This window comes from Protopterus annectens, chromosome 1.part1, assembly GCF_019279795.1.
Source record: "Protopterus annectens isolate FY-2018-M chromosome 1.part1, PAN1.0, whole genome shotgun sequence".
NCBI classification, from domain to species: Eukaryota; Metazoa; Chordata; order Ceratodontiformes; family Protopteridae; genus Protopterus; species Protopterus annectens.
The window spans coordinates 1,344,531,042-1,344,558,921 of NC_056726.1; the positions used below are offsets into that span (position 1 = coordinate 1,344,531,042).

The 27,880-nt window shown below is 40.3% G+C and overlaps 1 protein-coding gene across 3 annotated transcripts in view; it reads left to right on the forward strand.

Moving 5' to 3' along the window:
• Window positions 1-585: 585 nt before the first annotated feature.
• Window positions 586-27,880, forward strand: part of RNF165 (ring finger protein 165) — a 480,832-nt gene continuing 453,537 nt past the window's right edge. For 2 of the 3 annotated variants that reach the window (XM_044081988.1, XM_044081995.1), the window contains exon 1: window positions 586-824. In XM_044081988.1, the coding sequence (XP_043937923.1) occupies window positions 764-824 (61 nt within the window). In that variant the 5' untranslated portion in view covers window positions 586-763. Of the gene's footprint in view, window positions 825-1,913; window positions 3,556-27,880 lie in introns of those variants that run through there. The other variant, XR_006366096.1, reaches the window with a different exon arrangement.

Genomic DNA, 27,880 nt, shown 5'->3' on the forward strand with positions numbered 1-27,880 from the left:
AAACTGCGAACAAAAGAAGGTCACATTGTATGGCACCGCAACCATGCTGATCAGCTAGTTAATGTTTATAAAGGCTAGTTCAAAAGAAAAAAAAACATTTTACCCTCCTGTAATCCACAAAATAAATTATTGAAAAATACAATTTGCCAAGACAGCTGGTCGAGTATACATCAGTACAATAGTTACGCAATTGAAATAACGATCCCTTTTTCTTCAGTATGCATGGGCAGGGTACGTACTGCAAATTTTCTGTTACGAGCCGAAAACGCAGAAATAAGCAGTCTCACACGCTTTTGCCCATGTCTTCCGCCCTTTACTAAATTAACCCATCATTTCGAAAATAAAGCAAAGTCTAGGCTAAAACACGCTACGGCATTCTTTTTCTAATATTATACACAATTTAAAGATTTACATTTCAAACTACGTAGCACACTCTTTAGACATTAGACCAGTTACCCCTTAAAAAAACATAACAACAAATATGGGGGACGTACGCACGCACAAAGAACACAAGCATTTAATGTTTTCCCCGCCTCCCCGCCTGTTATCTTGCAACGTGACTGGCTGCAGACGCTGCCACCGGAAACAAGGCGTTGCAGTGGGCTGATGCATTGATTGGTGTTAGATTTCTTTGTGTGCGAGGCAGCTGCAGCCCGAGCTCCACATTTGAATGTACATAGGGATTGGAAGGGACATTTTTCCATGGGCCATCTGTCTCTGAGCCAGGAACAGCAGCAGCAGCAGAATCAGCAACGACTGCAGGATGGTTTTGGTGCACGTCGGATATCTTGTTCTTCCAGTTTTTGGCTCTGTGAGAAACAGAGGTATATCTTTATTATTTTACTGATATGCCAACCTTGTCAGATTAGTAAATATGGTTACAGTTCAGTATGGAACCTTTATCTAGTTTCGGGAAGTAAACACCGGGGTGGTGGACATACATTGCCTTGTTTGGACATCGTATTATTTACAAATAGGCTTCCGTGACCAAAATATGCGAGTGTGGAACACTGATGGTATAGTGTCTGACAATTGTATATGTATACTTGTGATATTTAATCCTTTCGTCTTTGTGCCGTTTGCTTTTCTGCGAAGTTTGCCACAGGGCTTCGTTGCTGCATCACGGTCGTTCCTTTTGTTTGGTAAATAGGATATTGTAACTGCTTCCTATTTGAATTTCCGCGTTGATTATAAAATATGATGGATCATTTGACAAAAATGCAGACAGATTCGTACTATTTTTGTCTTGGAAGCCTGTTTCATATGTCTTACATGTGCTGTTTAGTAATTGCACCAGAAAGACAATATCTGTAAAATGTTTGACATTTTTAAGTAATTAATCAATTTAGAAGTAGATTAGTTGTGTAGCTGCCAGCAAGCCAAATATTTTTTCCATTATATCATGTATTTGCTCATTCACCGTTATATTGGTATAGTGATCATTATTCTTTCCCCTCGTAAATATATCCAGCTCGTTTTTTTTAGTAATTGGGTACATTCTTGTTGATCAGTCTTCTTTGTATAGTTGTTAGATCTTTTGAAAAAACACCCTCTTCATTTTGGTTTACTGTCTCCTGCATGACATAAAGGGTATTGCCTTTCAAATTTATCATCTGTTAATGATCGTCTATCAAGAAGGCCCAAAGGTTATGTTCCCTTTTAATTATAGTTTGTTCAGACAATAGGTTACAAGTGTTTGTCATATTTTTTTGTGTGAAGAGACGATGTTAAATGTGATAGGTACATTCTTTTTCTGTGTGACAATATTTCAGCCTCTGTTAACATTTTGTCTGTTTTAACAATTAGAAGTTAGAATTAATTTATTCTTTAACTGCATTCTCTTACTATCCTGTTATCATAGGTGACTACATTTTGCATTTATCAAATCTTTTTTTTTCTTTTTCATTGTGTAGCACAGTGAATGGTCATCTTGCTGCTGTGTGGTGTGGCCCTCTGCCTCTGCATTTAGCTGTATTGTGACACCCCTCTCAATCATTTCCTGTTTCCATCTGGGGAAGGCATTGCAATTCAAGCTGCAGTATCCCCAAGCAAATGGCTGATTGTCAATTTCACTATGTTATGCAAATTTACTAAAATTCTGCCTTTGTCAGTATTCTTTAACAGAGTGAAATTTATTTGTTATACTAGTAGGTTGTAAAGTCTGACTATTTTATTTAAGTAATAATCATGTTTATTGTAGTGAGTAAATGTTGTCTTATGAGTCAGTCTAACGTGACCTGTACCACAGTGAACTATTTGAACACTCACTTAAATAAAGAAGACTGAAAATGAGATGTTCAAATTAAACATTTTATAAGCAATACTTTTATATTTTAGTGTTTGAAATGCATTGGCAAGATGCAGTGAGAACCCTTTGTATAGATTCCCTTTTGGTTAACACAAATTAGTTTTAATACCTGTGAAACTGACAAAAGGACCTCATAACAAGGGTACTAATGCTTTAAAGCAGAGCTTAAATCATAGTTTGCAAGTAATATGGTAACCAGATCGTCTGTAATCCTAAATCAGTTCCTTTGTCATTGCAGTAGCCAGTTCACAGATCATTTCATAATAGAAGTAGAGTAACAGCCATTTTTGTAGCGCCATCCTGTTAGCTGAGTACATTACATTGTAAATTCCTGTTAAGTGGATACATTTTGCTTTGGTTTAAAGGATGCAGTATTTTATTTTCTTGCCTCGGTGTCCCTCATTTGCCTTAGTCAATTGGGTAACACAAAGTAGAAATGAAAATGCAGATCCAAAACCGTTGTATATTTATCTGGTTAAATAACTAGTATGTGGGGAAACGAGCTTTGCATTCAATTTTGTATGAAAATTAAATGCACTGCAAGATGTAAGTTTTTGTACGGATTTGATTGTGTTTTAATGTTTAGCATGTCCATTGCTTGTGATTTGTTTTCAAGACTGGCACAAAAATACTGCATTCTCAGCACTGCATACCTGTCAGTGTTGCAGCCTTTGCTGCAGATACCACTGATGCTTTGCTTTATTTGTTCATAACAGAAGCACAGAAATTCAACTGCAATTGTCTGCATACATTTTTGCCTACTTTGCAATCGAGCCTCCTGGATTAATCTGTGCCGAGTGCAAAATTTAATACTGATTATTTGGCGTTAAATGCCCCCACCCCCTCAGAATGACTGAAGGCAAAATGAATTTCCATTAAACAGGGATAACACCTCTGATGTGTTAAAATTTCTTTATTTTGTAGATTGTGGGTAATTTTCTGTATTAAAAAAAAAAAAAAAACCCTTTTGGTTGTGGATCTTCACCTTTTCTTGTACTAAACTAAAGCATGATCTGTATTTGTAACATTGCCTTGTTTCCAAAGTAATCTCTTTGTAGAGACATACCCTGCTGGACTGTAATGTGCTGTAGCCTGTACATCTGCTCATTGTACGCTGCTTTTGTTCTGTTACCCCTCCAAAGCATGGTGGGTCTTGCCTTTGTATTGTGTGCATGGTGACATTGTTATACACAGTTCCACTTTTATACTAATCTTTATCCTTCAATAAAGAATATAGTTTTTCTATATTAACCTAGTGTGCCTTTTCTATTGCTGTTCCCCCCCATTTATTGTCTTATCCTGCTGTTTTATAGAAGATTTATTTTTCCTTTGCCTTCTCCCATTTGTGAGGTTCGAGTGAGTGGATTCTCTGCAGCACTGCCATGGGCCCATTTTATATTTGCCATCCCATGTCTATTTTTTTATTTATTTATGTATTTATTTTTTTTGCAGTATACACTTCACATATGACCAGTAGTTTTAGCAAATAAAAAGGCTAGTGTGTGTGCATGCATTTCTCTAGTGAAGATTAAAACAAAAAAAGGAGTTGTATCATTTGGGTACATGTGTTTGGGAGGAGAGAGGGAGAAATTGTAGACAGTGCACATCTTCTGTCTGATCTAGGATATGGGGGGTGGATTATTTTTGCTCATATCTGAACCTTTGGTATTTAAAATTAGTCTGGGCAATTTTTTTTTTGGGGGGGGGTACTTTAACCTCCTCCTACCCATCTGTCTCTAGTCTTCCATAAAGCCATATGTTATCTCTGTTATAGGACTTGATCTTGTATTATCACATTCAAACATATTTTAAGTTGCAGTGATGATAATGGTGCATTGTATTTGTATCAGTTCATTGTGCCCAGCACAATGCCCTGCCTTAAAGCATGGCTTGGATCACAGTAATAGTTATAGTAGCCAGAGATGTTTCTGTATGACTGGGCTGGGGAAGGGGGGGGGGGTAGATGCTGTAGAAGCATAGTATACAGATTGATATTTGCATTCATTCATCTAATTTCTCCCCTGTTTGGAGTATTGCTGCCAACCCAGAAATTTGCTGCAGGTTAGGCCCAAGTGTGACGGAACATTTTGTTTTTCATATTGTTCTAATTTGTTGCTTAAATCAGGTAAGTGTGTTTTTTTTTTTTTTTTTTTATGGGCTTCTAGTAAGCGAGGTTAGTCCTCAGTTTTACAGTCTCCTCACCTGTCTTTGCTGGTGGTTGTATTTGCTAAAAGCATGACAGACAAAAACATGATTTAATTCCCGGAGTCTGAAGTGTTGATCTCGGACATTTGAGAAAATAACATTTTATATAAAATTATTTATAGAATCTGCTGATAACTTTGGAACGCAATGCCATTTAATTTTTTCTCCCAGCCTTTCTCTCTCTCTCTCTCTCTCTCTCTCTCCTTTCTCTGTTCTCCCATACAGCAGTTGTCTGGGTCTTCTCTCTGATCACAGGACCGGGCCCTCATTTAGGGGTGTTTTTTTTTTTTTTTTTTTTCTTCACATTTTTTATTGTACATTTATTTTTATGCCTTCATTCTTAATTTTGATGAGAATGCTTGCCTTTTTTTTTTTTTTCCTCTGTGTTTACAGAGGATATGTGGGCAAGAGAATGAACAAACGTGTGCTGGATTAGATAGGGTTTTGCTCAGTTTAAAAGGGGTGGCTGCTGGATTACTTTTGTTACTGTAATTTTCAAAAGGAAGCACAACGTGTTTAGATGAATTTTCATTACCTCCGTATGAAGTAAATTAGAATACAGTAGTTCAATCTGAGTCTCTAATACAATCTAGATAAAGTCTGGCAAAGTTCTACAATGCACTGAATATTCATCTTTCATAAGGCATACACATGAGCAAAGCTGTTTCAGATGTTTTATAATTTTTTCTAAGACTGACAGCTGATGGAAGTCTAAACAATTAATTGGTCAAATTAAGATGGCCTAAGATTGATAGAAAAGGGAAGGAAATTCTTTTTCAGTAGCATAGTAGTTAAGCATTGCAATAAACTGACACTTAATAGAAGAGAAGCACCATCCCTGGACAATATATGGGATAGAGGAGCCAAGTCTGAATTGCTATTGACAGACATCTGTGGTAATGTAATCACTATAGTTTTAAGCCGCATTACAAAGGAATGAGATTGGTGTTTTCTTAACTAGAACTACATTGCAGCCGTTTGAAGTCAAACTAATGTTTTATTACAGATATGGTTGCAATCTCTTATACCATGATATCTTTAGAATGAGCCTAGGTAACTTGGATTAAAATTAAGATGCACACCTGTCTGCCGTGCACCCATTGAATGCCAGGCTAGGCTGTGGATTCTCATCACCCTGAATTGGAATAAACCGGTAATGTGAGGATGAATGAATGATTTAATTCTTGGGCAATACCTTATGCATGTGAAACGTGTACTGTTCACAAGTTTCTGTTTGGCAGTGAAAAAAAAAACTTTCATCTTAACTTCTTAGTAATGTCATTAACAAGTTCTTTGCAGTAACTGATACTTGTGTGAGGCTTGCAGTGCTGTTGTCAGTCTTCTGGCAGTAAGAGTGATAAATTTGGCAAAACTGCCTGCATTCCATCTTTGGTCTAAACTGGGTGAAACATAAAGCAAGCACTTCAGATAGAGAAGGTAGACCATGAAATTAATACATGTTCAACATTAGATTCTGATTGTAGCAGTCTAAACTGTTTGGGTTATATCCTGCCAAGGAGACAAACAACTGGCCACCTTTATAAAGTACCTTCTATGCCCTGTAAATGCCAATAGCTTGAATAGGACTCCATATAAAAGGCAGTCAGAGTGCCAAATGCTTCACAGCTTTCTTGCTGATGAAGTGTGCTCCCATCTGTGGGCTTAATGGAATTTATAGTTCACTAGTGATCCTAAACTTTCCACTAACAAACTTTTCTGAGAAAACCTTGTCTGTTTTTTCACTGGTGGTTCTTCCCTTGTCTGCAAGAGAAAATTAGGTAGTCTTTTGGTGTCCGTCTGTCTTTCTTTCCTTCAGCTGCAAATGGGTGACTGAGCTTTGGCCAGACTTGGTTTCTGTTACCCCTCATTGTTTCCCTGACCCTCTGGTGTAACGCCCACTAAAAAATGAGGGATAGACACATCCCCAGTGGTTGTAGGGTTTCCTTCCACAGGCAAGAGGGAGTTGTCTTTCTCCTGTCTGTATTTCTGTGGGCTGAGGAAGACTTGCTGGGATTTGCCAGAGAATTGATTCCTTCCACTGTGCCATTTCCTCTAATGTGAGAGCCCCCCCCCCCCCCTCATACTGACACTGATCTTTTTTAGTCAGTAGAGCAGGGATTGGAGAAATGTCATCAGGGAGGTACTCAGAAGCTGAAGACTAGGAAGTGTGGCTTCTGAATTCCCTCCAGAAGACTTTTTTTTTTTTTTTTTCTGAAACCTTATTTGAAAAGTTTTTTTTTTTTTTTTTTCCCAGTGGGAACAGAATGACTGTTCCCCAGAAAATGTTTTATGATTTGTTATAGCTGGGTATTCCTCAACTTGCATCTGTTCCTCCTGGTTTGTCTGATTTTTGGATAATGTTTTCCAGACAGGTTTGTAGTTTAGTTCAGTCTACCTCCTGCCCTCAGGATTTATAGAAAGTACCTCATACTCGCAAGTAACTTGTTTTCTAACCCCGAAGCAGACCCTGCAGTAGTTTCCTTATCCAGAACTGCTAATGCTAATCCCATTCTCTATGACAAGGATGGGAAAACTTTTGACAAATTTGGGAAGAAAGTTTATTTTTCTGCCATTTACTCAACTGTTGAAAAATTTTACTATTGCTACTACTTCTCATGTTATTAAACATGTTTTAACGTGTTTGTATCCTACTGCTGATACTACTTCCAGAGCTGCAGCATCTGGGTCATTTTGAGAAGATTTTCTTTGTGTATTCGTAGAATCTCTTCAGATTAAAACCAAATTTTTCAGTTATCCCGTGGACAAGGAAGCTCTTTTTGGCCCTCTTCTGCAGCTGAGGTGCTGAAGAGGTTTGAGAGGGGAACATTTTAGTCAAGGCTGACCCAAGTCTTCTAACCTTCCCTTTTCAAGATCAGTTTTCTTCCACCACTGGTCCTTTTTTTTTTATATATATATATAAAGTAAATTAAGCAGCAGCTTGCCAAGAAACGTGATTTTAAAAGCAATGTTAAGGAGGTTTGAAAAAAGCCTCAAAATTGGGGCGGTTCCAAAAAATCAGAATGGCTGTTTTTTTAAGGGTTCCCCCTACCCCTTGGCAGTCCTTCCCTCTCTGTGTCTGCATCTTCCTCTGTGGCACTGGATTTTCAGGCAAATGAGTTCTCTGAAAGTCATTCAACAGGGATACACTTGGCAGTGGGAATTCTCTCCCTGACTTCCTTCCAGGTGATTACGCCTTTCCCTGCAAGATAAATATCCCTGTTTCCTTTAACTCTCTCAGGCAGTCGTAGAACCAGTGTTGCTCTCCCGGATGGCCATAACATGTTTTTATTCAAGAATTTGTCTAGTGTTGAAGAAAGAAGTATTTGTAGACCTGTGATAGTCTTCCCCTTCATCAATCCTATCAAGGTCCCAAAGTTCATACCTTCTGTCTTGTCCCTAGACTTAAAGATGCATGCCATCACATTCCCTTTGGCAAACTTTTCATATGGTTCTTAAGATCACACTGTGGTTCTCTGTTCTACCCCTTGGGCTCTCTTATGGTATTTACTAAGTGGCTGGCTTTAGTAATCACTTATTGCAGATTCTGAGGTATTCACGTTTTCCATAAGTGTACAGTTGTCTTGCTGACTCTTCCCAGAGTCTTTGGCAAGGATTCAGAATTTCCTGCTTGGTCTTGGCTTTCAACTAAACGCGCACAAATCTCCATTTATCCTTGCTTATAGAACAGTTTTCCTGGGATGCCTGCTAGATTCAGTCTTTGGAAGAGCTTATGTTCAGCATATTGATCACTAATACAGTAGAGTTGGTTATACTCTGTCAAGGATATAATGGCTGGCCAACTTGCAAAGCTTTAGGGCACATTCCACACACCCAAACTATCTGGCATCTTGAGCTGAGTTGATTAAAAGACAAGTTTGGGCTTAAAGCCTTTCATAGCTGTACTGCTGTAGGGGTACACTCCTCTGAGATTTTCAGTGGTCCGCTTGTGCTGTTTCTTTGCTGGGCAGATAAGTTTCTTCCACAAAGTGAACTTCTGTGTTCTTGTTTGTGCTGCTGTTTCTGTGTTTTATCTTGTGTTTATCACTTTCATCTTTTTAGGGTATTTTTTTTTAGGGCTATATTTTATGAAGTGGTGTTGTTATGAGGTTATAATTTACAGAGTACATTTGTACACAAGAGGTTCAGGGGCTTGAGTAAGGTCAAGGGCAAGGCTTAAAATGGCTTTAGCTTAGCAGTTAGCTTAGAACTAATCTTTGTAAGAATTTAGGCTAGAAAATTTGCCCGGGTCTCTGGAGGGTATCTCAGAATTTTGGGTCTTCATCTTCTCTTGGCATCTTTGATTCTCCCTAGTAAAGACTTAACATGAGAACATATGATAGATATTTGAAATCTCTTTCTCTTTATTCCAACATCAATCTTTTTCAAATCCCAGTGCTGGAGATTGCTCAGAGAGGGCTAGTCTCTTTTCTGTTTTTTGTGTGTGTGTATATGGTCCTTTCTCCCTTCTTATTCCTTTTTGGTCCATTTCAACAACATGTCTGCCCATGGATCCTCCTGTTTCATTTCGGTCTCCTTTTGAAATGTTTTTCAAAGGGATTTTGCATAAGAGGCCACCAAGAAAGCGGGTGGCTCCTCTTTGGACCTTATGTTAGAGAAGGTAGCACTTGCTCCATTTGAACCAGCTAAATCGACTTGAGGTTCTGAATGTGGAAAACAGTTTTATGGTTAGTTGGCCCTGTCTCCTTTTCCATAGAGACAGGATTTCTTTGAGAACTAATCCTCCTTTTATGCTTAATGTGACATCCAGGTTTACTTCAGGCCAAATTATCCATCTCCCATTTTCTTTTCTGAACCTAAAATGAGAGAGAAACTAAGTTCTGTCAAAACCGTAATCAAACGGTCTATGGACCTAATCTTTTAGATCTTTGGATTAGTTCATTTCTTGTGAAGGTAAAGAGGGGACAACCATATGTGAAGCAGACCATTTCCAAATGATTGTCTAAAGCTATTACTTTTTGCTGTACTTGCCATAACAAAACTATTCCAGGTAGGGTCAGGGCAGACTCAACCAGGGCCTTGGCTTCGGCAATGGATTTTTGGAAGGGGTTAGGTTCTAGTAGTATTGTAGAACTTGCTACGTGGGCTGTCTGTACATACTTTTACAAACCACTGTAAGCTTGACTCCTTCTCTAGCTCCAGATCAGACTTTGCTATGACTGTTCCCCAGGGGCTGTTGGAATTTTCCACCTCCCAAATGTAGTTGGCTATAGTAGTTTACCCATGTAGCTAAGGCTACTGTATCAGTGATCAGTATGGAAAACACGGTACAGTGGCAGCTGTATCCTGTGGGAAAAAAATGGTAACGACTCTGAAATGCCTAAATGTTATATGAAATGGCATAAATAACTCAAATGCTACTAGAATATACTTTTATTTTTGTGAAAAAGTGAAGTTCTGTCATTTGCACTGGCTGTGGGTATGTTTTGTCCTGCAAAATCTAATTTCTACAAAATGTGCACCTTGTTCGACATTTGAAAAGGTTGCAACCCTACTTTGAAGGGGTTTGCACCCAAACTTGGCCTCAGCTGGCTCTGGTTGAAAAACACAGTAAAAAGCACTTTAGAACACTATATATGACAGCCCCATAAAAGTAAAATAAACACAATTTCTTAGAAAAAAATATTCAGTTACTTTACACCATTTTAAGCTGACAGAAAAATTAATGTTCGTTCAAAAGAACATCAGTCCATTAAAACACACCACTCCTAGCTTTAAAATAAATTTCCCAAAGAGCAAAGTAATAAAACATCAGCAAAATTAAAAAAAAAAAAGTCAGTTTTGTTTTCCTCCAAAGAGAACTTGTCTGCCCAGCATAAGAAAGCTCAGTCTTTTGAGGATTGATCAGCTTGAAGAGAGTACTCCCTGGCAGCAGTACAGCTCTGAAGGGCTTTATGCCCGCACTTGTCTTAAGTCAGCTCAACTTGAGCAGCCTGCCAATTGGGGTGCATAGAAGGTGCTGTGAAGCTTTGGAAGCTGGCCTGGCTGTGGTGTCCTTGCAAGGATGGTAACTCATGTAGCTAAGGCTACTGCAGCATTGATTACTTGAATATCTACTATTATGGTAAGTTTGCCTGAAGAAAGTACAGTTGCATAAGTAATGTATAGATGCTCCAAATGATATTCGTGAGTTTGTCTAATCCAAAATCTTGTATATGACAAGAAATTCTCTCAGGATTCTGGGATACAAGACTTACGATTTGTATCATTCCCTTGGCCAGAGTTCACATGAGGAAAATTCAGTGTTATCAGTCTGGATTCAGCAACTGCACCCTTTATCTTTTAAGTTACCTGTACTGGAGTTTGTAAGAAGGGAGGGTCTTTTGTGGGTTGACCAGTTCTGTCAGAAGCTAGCCTTACTGTTCAGTGTGTTGCAATAGATTAGGCATTGAGAGTAGTTTCCAGAGGGGTGAAAGCACAAGGTCTGTGAAACAAATGCAAAAGAAATGGTGGTAGTAATAAAAGCTTCAGACCACACCACAGTGATGTGGTGGTACATAAATAGGGGAATGCTAGATCTTCCCCCATCACATACTTTATGTGCTAGCCTGGGAAGTAGCAACTTGGCTTATCAGTACAAAACATTGTAGCACACATGAGTCTGTCCTGATCCTACTTAGCTTGTGTGGGAACTTCACCCTTCCAAGAACTGATTCAGTTATGGGGAAACTCCTCAAACATATGTTTGCCTCCTCTCAGAACAGACAGCTAAAGAAATTCTGTTCCAGAATTCCTTGCAAACAGACCTGGAAGACATATGCCATTTCATCCCATGGCTGGAAATTTCCTATGCCTTTCCATGTCTTCCACTGATGCCTAGGATTCTTCTTGAGATCTAGAAGGACTTCGCAAAGGTTATGATAGTTACTTTCCTGTTGGCACAAGCAGCAGTTATTTTGCTTTCTTTTGAAACTTGCCAAGGGCAATTACCATTGTTTTCCCCCACTGTGTGGACTTACTTGGATAAGACTGGTTGTGTGATGCAGCCTAACTTGGGAACTCTACAGTTGATGGCCCGGTTGGTTGACAAACTTTTTTAACCTTTTTGTGGAGGGTCTGCAGCAGGTGTTGAAGGAGACTAAAAAATCTGCTACTAGGAAAACACATGTACGAGTGGAATTGTTTCTAGTTGGTGCCATTCCAATAACTGGGATGCTTTTAAGGACCAGCTGCCCCTGATTCTTGATTTATGAGTTACTGCCAACTGGCCGTTTTTACTCTTCTGTCAAGATTCATTTGTGTGCCTTGTCTTGTCTGCTCTTGCACCAACCCTTTTTACCTGTCCATAAGTAAAGTAGTTTTGGAAATGATTTTGCACCTCTTCCCACCTGTAAAACAGGTTGGGATCTTAACTTTGTTCTTGGAATGAGTATTTTTTTTCCATAACCAGCTTATCAGGCTGACTGTGATCCTTCACATGGTACTGTTTTTACTAATTGCTCTGAGTATCTGAGTTCAAGCTCTTATGGTGAGTCAGCTCTGCCTCATTTTCTGTAAGGATATGGTTTCTTTGACCACTGTTAGTGGTTTCAGAGTTTACTTTTAGCTAGTTTATTAATCTCTCCTCTTTTTTCCCCTGAGCTCCAAAACCAAGGTAAAAAAAAATCTTAATACTTTGGATGTCGAAATGCAGTTCAGATACTATCAACATGAAACTGTTTCCTTCAGGATAGCTGATCAACAGTTTTGTTTCCTGGGAATATGAGAAAAAAGGACAACCTGTGTTGAAGAAGCTGCTTTGTCTTGTGTGTATACTTTAACAAAGTACTACAAAACTTAATTTTCCAGGTCCAGAATCTACTTTGCTAGGACCTTTTCCCCAAGGGCTCCCCGATTCCTAATGGTTGTCTTCCTTTTGTTTCAAAGCCGTGGTAGTCTAGCCAATTAGTTTAGGCTGCTGTAACAGTGACCGGTATTGAACCAAAGTACAGGGGCAGTAGGTGGGGTGGCTAATGCAATAAGTGATCTGTTGGAGTTAGTCTGTTTTATTGGTTTGTACCAGGCTGTCTGCCCTTGTGGGCCGTTTTCAGCTTGGCCAAATTTCCCACCCCCAAGACGAGACTAAATTGTGTCTGAGGTAAACGCCTTAACCATTTTGCCAACCTCCACCCCCCTTAATGGTAAGTTTACTTACACAGCTGTACTTTGCAAATCAAAGGCTGTTTGAACAGATTGTCCATCGTCCAATGCTTCACTGACCTTTTCAAAGATGCCTGCACAGTTAAGGAGATAGGATTTGCCAGTTTGTTTCTTGGTTGGGGTATTTGTCTGTACATAGTCCCCCTGTCTCTTCTCTCCACATTTTTCTTTGGGTGGTCTGTTTTTCTCCTACATCCCAAAGATGTGAGGTGCTGCAGTAAGTGCACATGCTGTGAGTCCTGCAATGGGCTGGCACTCATTTCATGATTTTTTTTTTTTTTTTTACTGCCTTGCCATATGGCTCCCCTGTGACCCTGAACAGGTTAGGCTGCCTGGGAATATGAATGGATGCCGGACTGCATAGTTTGATCTTATGCTGTGGTTCCTCCAAAGTGTTTTGCTAGTACCTTGTTTAAACAGAATACTCCTCATTGAGATGTTACCATGTTGTGTTCTGTTGAAATGTTGGCCTTCTACCCCCTTACCAGCCAAGTGTACTTCAGTGGTCTACCACTACAGCAGTAACAAAATAACTTTATATTAAATGTGACACTGTTGGTGTTCACTAATAAGCCTAGAGAATACCCTTCCAGCTGTCGCATAATAAATATGTCACTAAACTGGGGTCTAGGCTTAAAAATGTATTCAATCACCCCCAAAACTGTTGCATAGAAAGGATATGCTTGTTAATAAGGTCCATTTCTTTCTTTTATTAAAAGTGCAGACCTTAATTGCTTGGCATTGATTTTTCCTTTTTAGTCTGTCCTTATTATTAAAAATTGAAACCTTGTTTAATGTATTACAATATAATTCATCATGTACTCTCTAGTTTCCTCCTTTTTAACTGTATTTCACTACCTTCAAAATTTTCATTGCTAAGAATTCTTCATTCTTACATTCTCAGTTTAATCTTTCATAATCTCTCTACTTCACTTTCTCTGTTCTTTTTCTTTATTTACTTTTAGACCAAGTTACAAGTGACAGGAACAAATAAAAGGTATGTTGGATATTCAGAACAGAAGCAGAATTAGATTTCATCAGGAATGTCTATCCCCTGTTTTCTAAATCCATTAATGCCTTTAAGGTGGGCGATGATTTTTTTTTTTTTTTTTTGGGGGGGGTATCACACTTTCTAGTTTCAATATTCTCAGCTAGTAATCTCAATTGTATATCTAGATGGACCAATGTTATTTCAGTAGTGCTTCACATTTTTGTGTTTTGTAAAAGAAATCTTGAAACTGTCTGCGCTGCTATGAAATGTCCACAGTGAAGGAATTACACCACTCAGAACTGTGTAGACTAGTCCTTCGTGTTAAGAGTTTAACCTTTACACTCATGGAAAGTTAATTTTAATAGTGAAAGACTTTCTTAGGTTACATAATCTTTTCCAGGAGTGAAGTGAATATCTGACACTCAAGCTGATTATTAGGAACATGTCATTGTGTGTCTGTGTGTCTCCATTCTTGAATGGACTGAAGAAATTTTGCTTTCACCAGTTTTCAGTTTCTAATACATGATTCATATTTATTTTTTGGATCTAACAGATTATATTCTTGCTGGTCTCCTCACAGAACTGAGTGGAACAGTCTTCTAAGATCAGCATTTGCTGACTGGAGTTCTATAAGCAGCAGGGATGGCAGCTGGTAGGCAGTAACCTGCACTGAACCAGAGCAGGTGGTTGGGGGAAGGGGACATTCCATCCATACCCTGCTGAAGTGGGACTTTTTTTATACTAAAAAGTGTAATGGCTTTCAAGGAGACTTTTGCATATGGTAAAGACCAAGTAGCGGTTAGACAGAATGACTTACTAAGACAGGAAAATATAAGAAATGGAATCGCACTTCTTGAAAATCAAAGTTGGAATATAAAAACTTAGTTTTGGATCCAAATGCTATTGCAGTCTTATTTGCTTCCCACTTAGTTGAAAAGTAATTGTACCTGCCGTGGCAGAAAAGGTTTAACGTTCATGGTTCTATTGCTAACAGACTGCAATGGAATTCACACACTGTGAAAAAATTAGGTTAAATTTTTGCTTGCCCTCCCTGTATTCATCATTGTTATGTTGTTTCAACTTTTCCGAAGGCAGAAATATTCTGCATAACTAGTGTATATTTTAAACATTAACTTTATACTTGTCCTTTGAAGTGTTTTGGACATCTTGTATGGTCTGTAGTTTGAATGTGTAACTTGTAAGTGAAGGTGCTACAGTTCACTGTCATGTCACAAAGCTTTACCGTATTTAGTTCAGGGTATTTACAGGCAGTGGCTTTTTAGCATGGGGCACACACACCATTATTTTACCTTGAAAACTGTTTCCATTTAATCTCCTTCTGTATTGTAGTGTATGTTAGTGGTTGCGGTGCAGTGTTCTGCCACCACGCCTGTTTGTAGCTATACATTTCAAACTTCTTAAAGATATTACTTTTTAATTTTAATCAATGAAGTATGGGGCCGTGAACTGCTTGATCGTAAGTTTTAGTGGCACAACTGCACAAATAGAACCTGGCCATAAATTGAGGTCCTGATGTTCTGTTTTGTAGTTCTAGTAAACTATTTCTGGGAGTGAGTTTTGAAGGTATTTTGCATGTAACCTTCTCTCTGAAATTACAGGTATCTTTATTTTTACAATCGATGTACTTCATCAGCAGTTGTCTAAGCAGCACTTTGATGGAGAGCTGAGAATTTCTGAGTTAATACTCACTGGAAACATAGGTTCATAGGTAGGTACTATGCTATCTGCCCGAGGGCATTTATAAGCCTAGCCAGAGTGTGTCTGCTTTCACTGCCCCATTGATTAACTAACTGATCCTCTGTCAAGCAGAGCCAATGAAGTGATTCCAGGGGTGTATTTTCTGTTACCCATCCACTTGTCAAGGTTTTCCTTGAAGATTGTTGGTGAGGGGTTCTGTCTGATGTAATTTGGAATTTTGTTCCAAAGCATGGGGAGTTGCTGTGACAAGAATTTATCCCTCCAGCATGTTTTATTTATTGTTGTGGCGAGGTTTAGCTCACTAGAGCGCATGGCTTGCAGTGACTTGGATTTCTTTAGGTGGAGCATGTCCATCAATTCTAAGTTGGACATGGCTTTGTAAGTCAGGCAGAGATCACCTCTGAGTAAGCGATATGCCACTGAGTACAGCCGGAGTTTTTTCAGTCGGGCTGCATAAGACATATGTTTGAGGCCAGTAATCCTCTTGGTGAGGTACTTTTGTGGTCTTTCCAGCTGTTGGAAGTGTCTTGTGAGGTACATCCCAAATGGGGCATTGCACTCAATGATGGGTCTAATGAGTGACTAGTAGAGGGGCACTATAACCTCTTTATTTCTAGATGCGAACTCTAGTCATTAGATGGGCCACACAGGATTTCCTAACTACTTTTGCAATATGATCGTCAAAGGAAGGATTACTACCTACCTGGGACCCCAGCAGGGTTGCCAGATTTCCAGCCCCCCCCCCCAGGTAGGGACAAACTAAAAAAGAAGCTCTCACGGCAAGTGAAGACCAAAAAAAAAGGTCTTTAATGCGGAACACAGTTCCACATTAAAGAACAGTAGCTCTGCACTAAACACGGAGCTTCTCGTGTTCAATGCATTGCAGTTCCGCATTCAACACAAGTAGCTCCGTGTTTAGTGATTTTTGATTGGCCCATGTACCGGCATATGGGCCAATCAAAAATTGCTAAACACAGAGCTTCTCGTGTTTAATGCGGAACACAAGAAGCTCCGTGTTTAGCAATTTTTGATTGGCCCGTATACGGGCCAATCAAAAAAAGAAAAAACAAACAAAGCGGAGGCTGGCCGGGATTTAAACCAGCAGGGCGGGACTCTGGATCAGGCTGCTGATCTTGGGACAGTCCCGCCCAAATAAGGACGTCTGGCAACCCTGGTCCCCAGATCTCTTATTACCTTTTCTGTATTAAGGGGGCTGCCACCTGTGTGGTAATTCGTGGGTGTTTTGTTTTTCCCAAATGGGATGACTATGCATTTTTTGGCATTTAGCTTGAGGCCATGACTTTCATACCAGCACCACATGATTCTGTACATCTTGGGGGAACTGTAGCCAAATCTCTGGTAGGAACAAGTGTAAATTACACAACTGTGTTAACATATGTGTGTGTTTTTCATGGTGGTGTTAAACGTGTGTGAATTAAATGATGGTGAAACCTTTTCTCATTTGCATTTGAAGGTAAGCATGGTGCAGGAGAAGTGAGGTGAAAAAGATGGGTGTAAAACAGCCAGTACTTAAGAGAGTATTGTTTGCAAAAACTGATTATTGTCATCAGTATTTTGCCCCTTTGCCATTTAGTGATACAAGCATGCTCCCATTTCTTTTTTTTCTGCAATGCACAGTCTTTGTGCTTGTAATATGAGATTACTCCTAATTTTTTTTTTTTTTTTTTTATTGAATTGCAAGATGGTAATTTGGACTACTAGGGTGTGTTTTCATTCACAACCAAAAGAAAAAGCAAGTATGTGTTTTACAGAACAAGTCCTGTTAAAGTAAACAGTTTAATTAGAACAGAGCCATAGTAATCAGGCCAAGCTTAACTTGCTTGAATAAAAAAAGTAAATATTGCTTATTGCAAAAATTTCAATGAATGCGGCCTTGTAGGGATAAAATATGAAAGATTGATAAGAGTGAGAAATTAAACATTTCAGTGATAAGCCATTACAGTTGGATTCATGGGAGTACTGCTTTTCACCATATGGTCTGCAGTAATATCACAAAATATCTCAGCCAGAAGATGATTGGAGTTTATTTTTGGTTGCGGCTTAAGAGGGAAAAGGAGATGAGCTGCCGTTTTTTTTTTTTTTTTTTTCCCCAAGGGGTAGATGTGCAGGTAGTTGTATACAAGGTCTTTTATTTGCATCTTGACTACCTGAGGTGTGATTGAATCAGTCATTCTTCAGTTTTACTGTCCTATGGCTTTTCCTATTTCTCTTTCAAAGTTTATTGGACATTTCAGCATGTCTGCCCATGAATCTTCCTCTTTCAGTAGAATCTCCTGTTAAAATGTTCTTGAAAGGGGGTTTGAGTAAGAGGCCTGTAAAGAAAACTGGTGGCCCCTCCTTGGGATCTTAATTTTGTGTTGGAGAAGCTAACACTTTTTGTGCGTTAGCTTCTTAACATGGAAAACCAGTTTGATTGCTCTGACCTCTGCAAGAAGGTTATCTGAGTTTACAAGCCCCTATCTAATTTTCCATGGAGATAGGGTATCCTTGAGAACTAATCCTCCTTTTATGCCTAAAGTTGTATCAGAGTTTATTTTAAGGCAAACTATACTTCTCTTTTCTTTCCTGAACTTAAAAATGAGGGTGAGAGGATACTCCATACTTTAGATGTAAACCGACAACTCCTGTACTGTTTTGGCATAACTAAATCGTTTAGATCTTTGGATCAGTTTTTAATGTTATTATTTTTTGTTATAATCACCATAACAAAACTTTAACACCTTTATTGAATTATCACTTGTGATATAGGCAAATATGCATTTATACAAAAGTAATCAAACTGTATTAAATTTAATATTAACAAACATTATACTTCACATATATATTGCTATGTCATATAACCAAAGCAACATTACATAAATAATTCAATTCCTGCCCCCCCCCCTTTTTTTTTTTTTTTCCATAGGTTCATACTAGGCGGTTCATACTAGGCTATCTGCCCTCGGGCATTTATAAGCCTAGCCAGAGAGTGTTTGGCTTTCGCCACCCATTTTAAATGAATTTTGCTATTGCCTTTTTCGAGGTTAGTAAACTGTACCTCTGTCTAACAGTGACACCAAAGTGATACCCGGGGTAAACCTACTATCTCCCATCCATTCCTCTTTAAGAGAGTCAATGAGGGACTCTGCCTAACCTGGACTGGGATTTTATTCCAGAGTGAAGGGAGCCTCTGGGTTATGAATCTGTCCCTCCAGCATGTCCTATTTATTTCAGTGCTGAGGTTCAAGTCTCTCGAGCGTGTAGCTCAATGGGGTTTGGATTTTCTGAGGTGCAGCATGTCCATTAATTCTGGGTTGGACATGGCTTTGTACATCAGGCACAGATCACCTCTGAGCAGGCAGTATGCCACTGAGTAGAGCTGGAGTTTCTTTAACCGGGCAGCATATAGCATCTGTTTGAGCCTTTTGATCCTCTTGGTGAGGTACTTTTGGGGTCTTTCCAGTTGCTGCAGGTGTCTGGTAAGGTACATCCCCAAAAGGGGCATTGTACTCAATTATGAGCCTGATGAAGGATGAGTAAAGAGGTACGATGACCTCCCCTGATCTAGATGTGAATCCCTTCATGATTAGATGGGCTATATAAAATGTTTTTCTAACCACTTTGGCCACGTGGTTGTCAAATGAGAGACTGCTATCAACTTGGGTCCCTAATTACTACTTCCGTACTTAATGGATTACCACCTATGTGGTAATTTGTGGGCACTTTGTTTTTGCCAAAGGGAATGACTATATACTTTTTGTCGTTTAGCTTGAGGCCATGGCTCTGGCACCAGTTGTCTGTTTCTATGAGGCCCTTTTGTAGGATGCTTGTATCGGCTGGAGAGTCCAATTGGCGCCAGTTTTGCAGTCATCTGCGAACTTGGTCAGCCACAGTCCTTCCTTGTTAGCCTGTACCTCCGAGAAATATGTACCGAACAAGAGAGGTCCCAGGACTGAACCTTGTGGGATGCCACTTGTAACTGGTTTGGAGTCTGACATGGCTCCAGCAATTTTAACCATGTGGGTTCTACCTTGAGCCAGTTTGCAACCCATCTAGTGACATAGGGGTTTATATTTTAAGCTGGTTAGCTTATCTATAATGCCCGAGTGGGGTATTGTATTGAAGGCTTTTGCAAGGTCCAGGTAGGCTGTATGGACCACTTTCCCCTCGTCAATGGCCTTGGTGACTGTTTCAAAGAAATCAACCAGGTTTAAGAGGCAGGATCTGCCCTTAACAAAGCCGAACTGGGTAGGATCCAGTGTCTGTAGGTCCCCAATATCTTTATTTATGAGGTCTATAATGATCCTTTCCATAGCTTTGCAGACCAAGCTAGTCAGGCTTATGGGGCGATAGTTTCCAGGATCTGTTGAGGCACCACCTTTGTGGAGAGGGACCACTGTTGCTGTATGCCACTTACATATCCTGTAGTAAGACTGAGATTGAACAGTAGTTTTATGTTTGGGTTTAGTTCTTCTTGGAGTTCATGTAGGACGCAGCCCGGGACACCGTCTGGTCCCATTGATGCTGTGTTTTTTGCTTTGGAGAGGGTGGCTCTTACCTGAGCATCTGAGATGTCAGGGGGGCAGCACTCTGCTGGGATACATATTTGCCCTTTTGGTGGGGAAGGGGGGGGAGTTTGCGCTGAACCTGTCAGCTAGGATGTTGGCAATGTTTGTGGGTTTGGTGTATTTTTTGTCATTTTGGACTAATTCTGAGCATATCTGGGAATTCCCACCCAGGTTCCTAACATAACTAAAGAAAGCCTTGTGATTATCCTTAGTGTCCTGTGCAATTTTTCTCTCTAAGCTGGCCTTAGATGACTTTGAGTGCCAGTAGTTTTTTGCTAATACTGATCAGCGATGCCTTCTTTTCTTAACAAACATCTTTGCTTATGTTGCAAGTGATGGTTTAACAATTTGTGTATATAAATGAAAACAAACCACACTGACGCAATCCTAGTTGCAAACATTTTACATTTATTTATTTATTGACATTTGTTGACCGGGTTAGTCCAACTAGGATTTTGTCCCATTTTCAGTGGAGACCCGAGGAGAAAAGCTCCAGATAGTACAATAAAAAACACTACAGTAGTATACAAGCACAGCAAACAATAGAAATAAACCTAGTCATTACAGTAGTAAAACAATAAAACAAAACATTAACAATAGTTAAATGACAGCACAAGGTTTTTTTGTTTGTTTTTATTTATTTATTTATTTTTTTATTTATTTATTTTATGCTATGTAACAGTACTAGTGGGGATAGAGTTCAGAAGTATGACAAGGATAGATGGAGAGAGTTCAGAAGTATGACAAGGATAGAGTGATTCCAATGTGGGGGGAGGAGAGAATTCTGTAGGGTCATAGCAGGGGCAAATTCTAGAATTGAGTAAATGTCTTTAGTTTTTTTTTTTTAAATAGTGGGGTGTGAGTGAGCGAATGTCAAGGGGTAGTTCCAGGCTTGGGCCACAGATTGTTTGTAGAGTAGCTTACCTACTGACTTATTTGGATGGTAAATATCAAGCAATTATTGATTAGAGGTGCGGAGGGGTCGAGATGGGGTGTAGACAGAGACAAGGAGAGATAAGATGGACAGTAGGATGTTTTAAAGAGCATAGAGTGCAACATGTGAAATTGATAGAGATGTAGTAGTTGTGGGAGTTCTAGCCATTGTAGAGACTTCAAAGCAATGCAGTGGTGTGTGTTGTTTGGGGAGTTGGTGATGAATCTGGCTATTTTGTGGTAGGATTGTTGGAGTTTATTCAGGGTAGATTTTTGGATATTTGTGAGAACTGGAGCAGCATAGAGGAGTGAGGGGAGGAGGAGTGCTTGTCCTAGGGTGAGTCTAGCTTCGGGACTGAGATTTTTTGTTTAGTTATGTCACAAACCATACTGACATACTTCCAGTTGCAAACATTATATATCACTTATCTACCCAATCATTTTCAGTCAAACATTACATAGTTCAAATCCTGCCTTCTTTTAACCTCATTCTCCCCTATATGTATTGTTCCCACAATTCAAATTTTTTCCTATGTAGTTTGCTCCTGCCCTTTTCTGAAGATATCGGTTCTAGTTGTTGTATCTCTGTTACTATATTCACTACTTCTAATATAGTTAGTTTAGATTTTGATTTCTTGGTGGGATTGAGGCTTACTATACTAGGGCCTTGGCTTCAGCTATGGCTTTTTTTGGAAAGGGCTTGAGTTGGGTGAAGTGCTTAATGGTTTTCATCCCTGTTTTTGTGTTACAAACTGCTGGTATTGTACATAGTAAGTAATATCTTCTGAAAATCAGAAACGGTGAGCTCTCCTATGTTTGTTTGAGTTTGACCATGGCATAATACAACCACAAAAGGTACAGAAGAATATTTTCAGTCCTTCTCCCACTTCTATTTGGCTTCAATGCCGTAAGTGCTACTCAGCGTTGCTGATTTAAACCACTACACAGGGCCAGTTACTGATGTACTTCACTCAGGGAAAATTTCCTATTTGAACAGACTTGCCAGTTTTAGTGAAATAAAACTGTTTAGATGGTCTCCCTCTTTTGTAGTTGTTGGTATCTCCTGCATGTACTTGAAAAAAGTTTATGTACTTTCCAGAATGTTCCATCCAGAATGTTCCATCTGCTGTATATCAGTTTGTCAAAGTCTAATTACAGCAAACAGTTTCTCATTGAACCAAAATCACCGAGTGACCATTCATCGGACGTTAAACATTGGTGAATGTTTGTTTTCCCAGGGAAGGAAATGACTTGGCCAACAGACCAGCCGACACACACATACACGACAGGGTGCCTAGAGGAGTTGTGGTATTGTATGAGGAAGTCTGGAGTGGCAGAGAAGTTTGTAAGAGTGGTACATGATATGTACAAGGGTAGTGTGACAGTGGTGAGGTCTGCGGTGGGAGTGACTGATACGTTTAAGGTGGAGGTGGGATTACTTCAAGGATCTGCTCTGAGCCCCTTATTTGCAATGGTGATGGACTGGTTGACAGACTAGGTCAAACAATAGGCCCAGTGGACTATGATGTTTGCAGATGATATTGTGATCTGTAGTGAGTAGGGACCAGGTTGGGGAGACCCTGGGGAGGTGGAGATGTGCTCTAGAGAGGAGAGGAATGAAGATCAGCAGGATTATGACAGAATATATGTGTGTGAATGAGAGGGAGGCTAGAGGAATGGTGAGGATGCAAGGAGTAGAGCTGGTGAATTTGAATGAGTTTTAAGTACTTGGGATCAACAGTTCAGAGTAGTGGTCAGTGTGGAAGAGAGGTGAAGAAGAGAGTACAGGCAAGGTGGAATGGGTGGAGAAGAGTGTCAGGAGTGATTTGTGACAGACTGGTACCAGTCAGAGTGAAAGGGAAGGTCTACAAGAGGATAGTGAGACCAGCTATGTTATATGGGTTGGAGATGATAGCACTGACAAAAAGGCAGGAGTCCTAGATGGACGTGGTAGAGTTAAAGATGTTAAGAATTGCACTGGGTGTGACAGGGATGGACAGGATTAGGAATGAGTATATTAGAGGGTCAGCTCAGGTTGGACAGTTTGGAGGCAAAGCCAGACAGGCAAGATTGCTTTGGTTTGGATGTGCTGAGGAGGGATGTTGGGTATATTTAAGGATGGAGCTGCCAGAGGAAAAGAGGAAGGCCTAAGATGAGGTTTATGGATGGGGTGAGAGAGGACATGGAGCTGGTTGGTGTGACAGAGCAAGATGCAAAGGACAGGAAGAAATGGAAACAGATCCGCTGTGGTGACCCTTAATGGGAACAACCGAAAGAAAAAGAAGATAACCTGTTCATCTGTATTGCCCATTTTCATTCTTCCTCAACTAATGGCATTGGATCCAACTTGGCTGTTTTACTGGCTCACGGCCACCAACAAACTCTCTAGCTCCTTCCCTACCCATAATACACCCCCTAATATCCCTCCAATCTTGTTTGCAGCTTCACAGGAAGCCTATAAAAGAAAGACCATAACTGGAGTTGAGTACAAAGAAAACAAGTGTCCTGAAGTACCTCATTTCTCCAGAAGTCAGTTATGAAATATGGAGAGGGATGGAGGGTGGGAAGTTGAGGAAGAATGAAAATGGACAACACGAATGGAACGTTATGGTGAGTGCACAGCTTCTTATCTGATGTCCATTTTCATGCCTTCCTAAACTAATAGGACTGAGTCCCCAGCTATCTAGATTCCTGGGTGGACTCTAAGGAAGGATATATTCGTATGTTTGAGCCAAGGGCTGCTCTTCCCCTGGAGACCAAATCTAGTTTGTAATGAGTGTTAAAGATGTGAGGATTTGACAAAGATGCAGCTGCACATATATTGTCCATTGAAACTGCAGACTGGAATACAGAAGAAGCTGTCCTAGATCTGGTTGCATGAGCCTTTAATGGTTTTGGTAAGGGGTGATTCATTTTATTTATAAAGGAGTTTTAGCTAGAGTTACTTTTGTAACTGATTCACCCAATTTATAATGTGCAAAGGAACCAAGCAACTGGTCCATCTTTCTGATCTCTTTTTTTTTTTATGTCTAGGTAGAAATGCAATTGTCTGTGAGCATCCAGTAGGTACAGCATATATTCCCCTTTATTTGTATGTTGTGGGAAAAATACTGTCAGGTTAATGTTGACTTCTGACAACACCTTAGGAAGGAAGCATTCGTACATAATGTGACCCTATCCTTATGAAAAATCAAATATGAGAACTTAGAAGATGATGCCTGAAGCTCTTAAATTCTTCTAGCAGATGTAATTGCTACTAAAAAGACAGCTTTCCAGATCAGAAATTTAATATCGCATATATCTACGGGTTCAAAGGGAGAGTCTGTTAAGGCTTGAAATACCAAATATAAATCCCATAGTGTATGGGGTATTTAAACAGGGGTATTGGTAGAAGTGTACCTTTCAAAAAATGTTTTGCACAGTTTAGAAGAAGCCAGGGGAGAATTTTGAAATCCCACATGAAAGTTGGAGATTGCTGCGAGATTAACTTTAATTGATGGCCTAGCACCCTCATTAAACGCACTTGCTAAAACTTTTACAACAGAATGAACTGGAGCTGAGAAGGGGTCTATCTGATTATGTTCTTCCGAATAAGCAGACCTTCTCCATTTACTCCTGTAGAGTTTCCTAGTAGAAGATTTATGGGAAGATAAAATTATGGAACGGACAGGGGAAGAAAGCATTTGTTGCCTGGCTATTGAAGGAATTGGAGAAACCACACTGTTAGAGATTCGAGATACCCAGGTGAACCATGCCTGTTGGATGATGCAGAAGGTCTGGAATCGGATCCAGAATCCAAGATGGGTATAGTAGATGAGGCCAAAGGAAGGGGAACCAAATCTGCCGAGGCCAGTAAGGTGCAATGAGGATGACTTTGTTCTACAACTGGGCTGCTTTCTGAAGGAATTTGGGAATAGGGGAGTTGGAGGATAAGCATACAGAAGACCGGATGGCCAGTCGTGGAGCAGAACATCCTGTGGTGACTTCCCCCAGTGGGTAGATCAAGGCAAAGAAGCTGCAGTACTTGTTTAGGGCATATGCAAAAAGATCATAGGAAGGCTGGCCCCAATGCCTGTAAATCGTTTGTCACTTTGTTGCTGAGCTACCACACATGAGGTAGTAAAATGGACCTGCTCAGTTTGTCTGCTATCACATTGGACTTCCATGGAATATGTGTTGCTATTAAAAAGTGGTTGGAAGGTATCGCCCATTGCCAGACTCTGAGGGCTTCCCGACACGGGGGATAAGATCTGGGTCCCTGTTGCTTGTTGATGTACCAGCCTACTGACATGTTGTCTTTCTGGATTGCAGTTGTCCAAGTGGAAGAGAATCCCGGAACACCTGCAATGCTAAGAGCACAGCTCTCCTCTCCAGAACACTGACATGTAGGTTGGCTTCTACTGGGGAGCAAGTGCCTTGGACTGTTTTCTTCAGGAAGTGCCCCCCTCCCCCCATTTGGGAAAATTCAGTGGCCACTATGGCCTTGGGCTTAGGGAAGATGAAAGGACGACCCTGTAACAGCTGTTCTGACTGCATCCACCAAGAACGGTACTGTTTGCATAATTGGGTTGTTATCTTCGCAGACATGAGCTGAGAAATTATTGGTCATTGTGTTGCTGGCATGCATTGAAGAATTCTCATGTAGAATCTTGCTAAAGGGACTAAAATTATTGCTGCTGAAATTTATTCCAGGGATTGCAGACTCTATCTGGCTGAAATTCTGATACTGCAGATTATTTTTGACCCGCGTCCTTATTGTTTGCCCTCTTGATAGAGGAAGAGAAGCTACCATAGATACTGTGAACACTGTTCCTATGAATTCCAATGTCTGTGTTGGTTGCAGATGAGACTTGCTGTAATTTATGGTTATTCCAAGATGCGAATAGGTCTGTAACACCTGATCCTGAGCTTCTATCACACAGTGCCTGGTCAGGGCGGTAATGACCTAGTTGTCAAAATATGGAAACACCAGGAAACATTGAGTCAAGTGAGCTGCAACCACTGCCATGCACTTGGTGAGGGGGACTTTGAGGCTAAAGGGCAGTGCTCTGAACTGATAATGACTCTCTCTCAGCCGGAAGCATAAATACCTTCTGGATAGTCTGTTTATCTTAGTGATAGTACGCAGATCTGTCGAGCACATACAGTCCTTGCCCAGAAAGGGCAAAATGGACTGAACTGTGACCATCCGGAACTTTGTGTGTTAAACCAACTTGTTCAGTACACTTGGATCCAAAATTGGTCTCCAGTCTCCTGTTTTCTTTGGCACTAAAAAGAATCTTGAGTAAGTTCCGAATTCTATCTGAACTGGTGGGACCTCTTTTGGATTTCTAGTGCTGCTGCTTTCCTCTGATTGGGTGGAACATCAGGAATCTTTCTGGTTAATGGAGGAGGTACTGAAAAGGAATTTATGTATAACCTCTGAAATTATTCTCTACATCCAACTGTCTTTTGTTATACTTAGCCAGGCTCAATGGTGCAGAGGTAAGTGACCCCTGATTGCCTCCAGAGGTAGGCAATTGGGCCTCCATTCAGGAGCGCTGAAAGGGTCAGAAAAGGAATCTCTAGACCCCCAGATGTTCTTTGTGTTTCACTGTTGCAGTCATCACACTTGGGTTATCCTAGGCCTCAGTCGGCCTGAATACCAGAGGCTTAGTATTTGTGTCGGTTGCTGTCGCTCCAGGACTGACATCAGATAGTGGTATAAAATCAGGCAGCTGACGTCATTACATCAGTCTTTCTTGCCGAGGAGCCTGAGTGTGTGTCCTTTACTGTGGGGCCAAATAAAAAGTACCATCAAAGGGAGCACTGATGAACGATGACTTGAAGGGCTCCACAAAATCACACAGGCGCATCCAGGCATGTCTCCTAATGGAAATGCTTGAATCCGCAGCCCTTGAGGTGCCTTCTGTAGCATGCAAGATAAGCCTCCTGGAACAATTGGATATAGCCTGTAGGTTAGCCAACTGAGAGACTACTGAAGATTGAGCCTCAGCAGTTTCGGTTCCAAAAGAGATTTGGATAACTCTCTAATCAAATCTCTTTGTAGCCTAGTAAAATGTGCTCAATAGTTCAATGATCAAAGTGCAAATGTCGCTGAAGCATAACACTTTGAAAATCTGTCTAGCACCCTTGACTCTCTAGTAGGAGTATGGACAGTGGAACTCTGTTCATAGGTTTATACTAGGCTATCTGCCCCAAGGTATTTATAAGCCTAGCCCGAATTTTTGTGGCTTACGCCACACCTTATATGAAAAAATACTGTACCCATTAGTTTGTTGTGCCTCTGTCCAGCAGTGACACAGAGATGATTCCTGGGGTAAACCTACGATCTCCCATCCACAGGTCAAGATTTCTCTTGAACAGAGCCAGCGAGGTGCTCTGCCTCACATGGACCGGGACTCTATTCCACAGCATAGGGAGTCTCTGAGTGATAAATCTATCCCTCCAGCACGTCCTATTTATATCTGTGCTAAGGTTTAAGTCGCTTGCTCTAGTGGTTTTGGTGGATTTGGATTTTTTGAGGTGGAGCATGTCCATTAATTCCGGGTTGGACATGGCCTTGTATGTCAGGCACATTTCACCTCTGAGCAGACGGTATGCGACTGAATAGAGCTGGAGTTTCTTCAATCTCGCAGCATATGACAGATTTTGGAGTCCCTTTATCCTTTTGGTGAGAAACTTTTGGGGTCTCTCCAATTGCTGCAGATGTCGGGCGAGATGCATCCCGAATGGGCATTGTACTCTATCATTGGTCTGATAAGTGAAGAGTACAGGGGAACAATGACCTCACTAGATCTGGATGTGAATCCCTTCATGATCAGGTGGGCAATGTAGAAGGTCTTTCTAACCACTTTAGCAACGTGAGTGTCAAAAGAAAGGCCACTGTCAACCTGGGTCCCCAGGTCCCTGATAACCTCTTCTGTGCTTAGTGGATTGCCACCTATATGGTAGCTTGGGGTTACCTTGTTTTTCCCGAAGGGTATGACTATACATTTT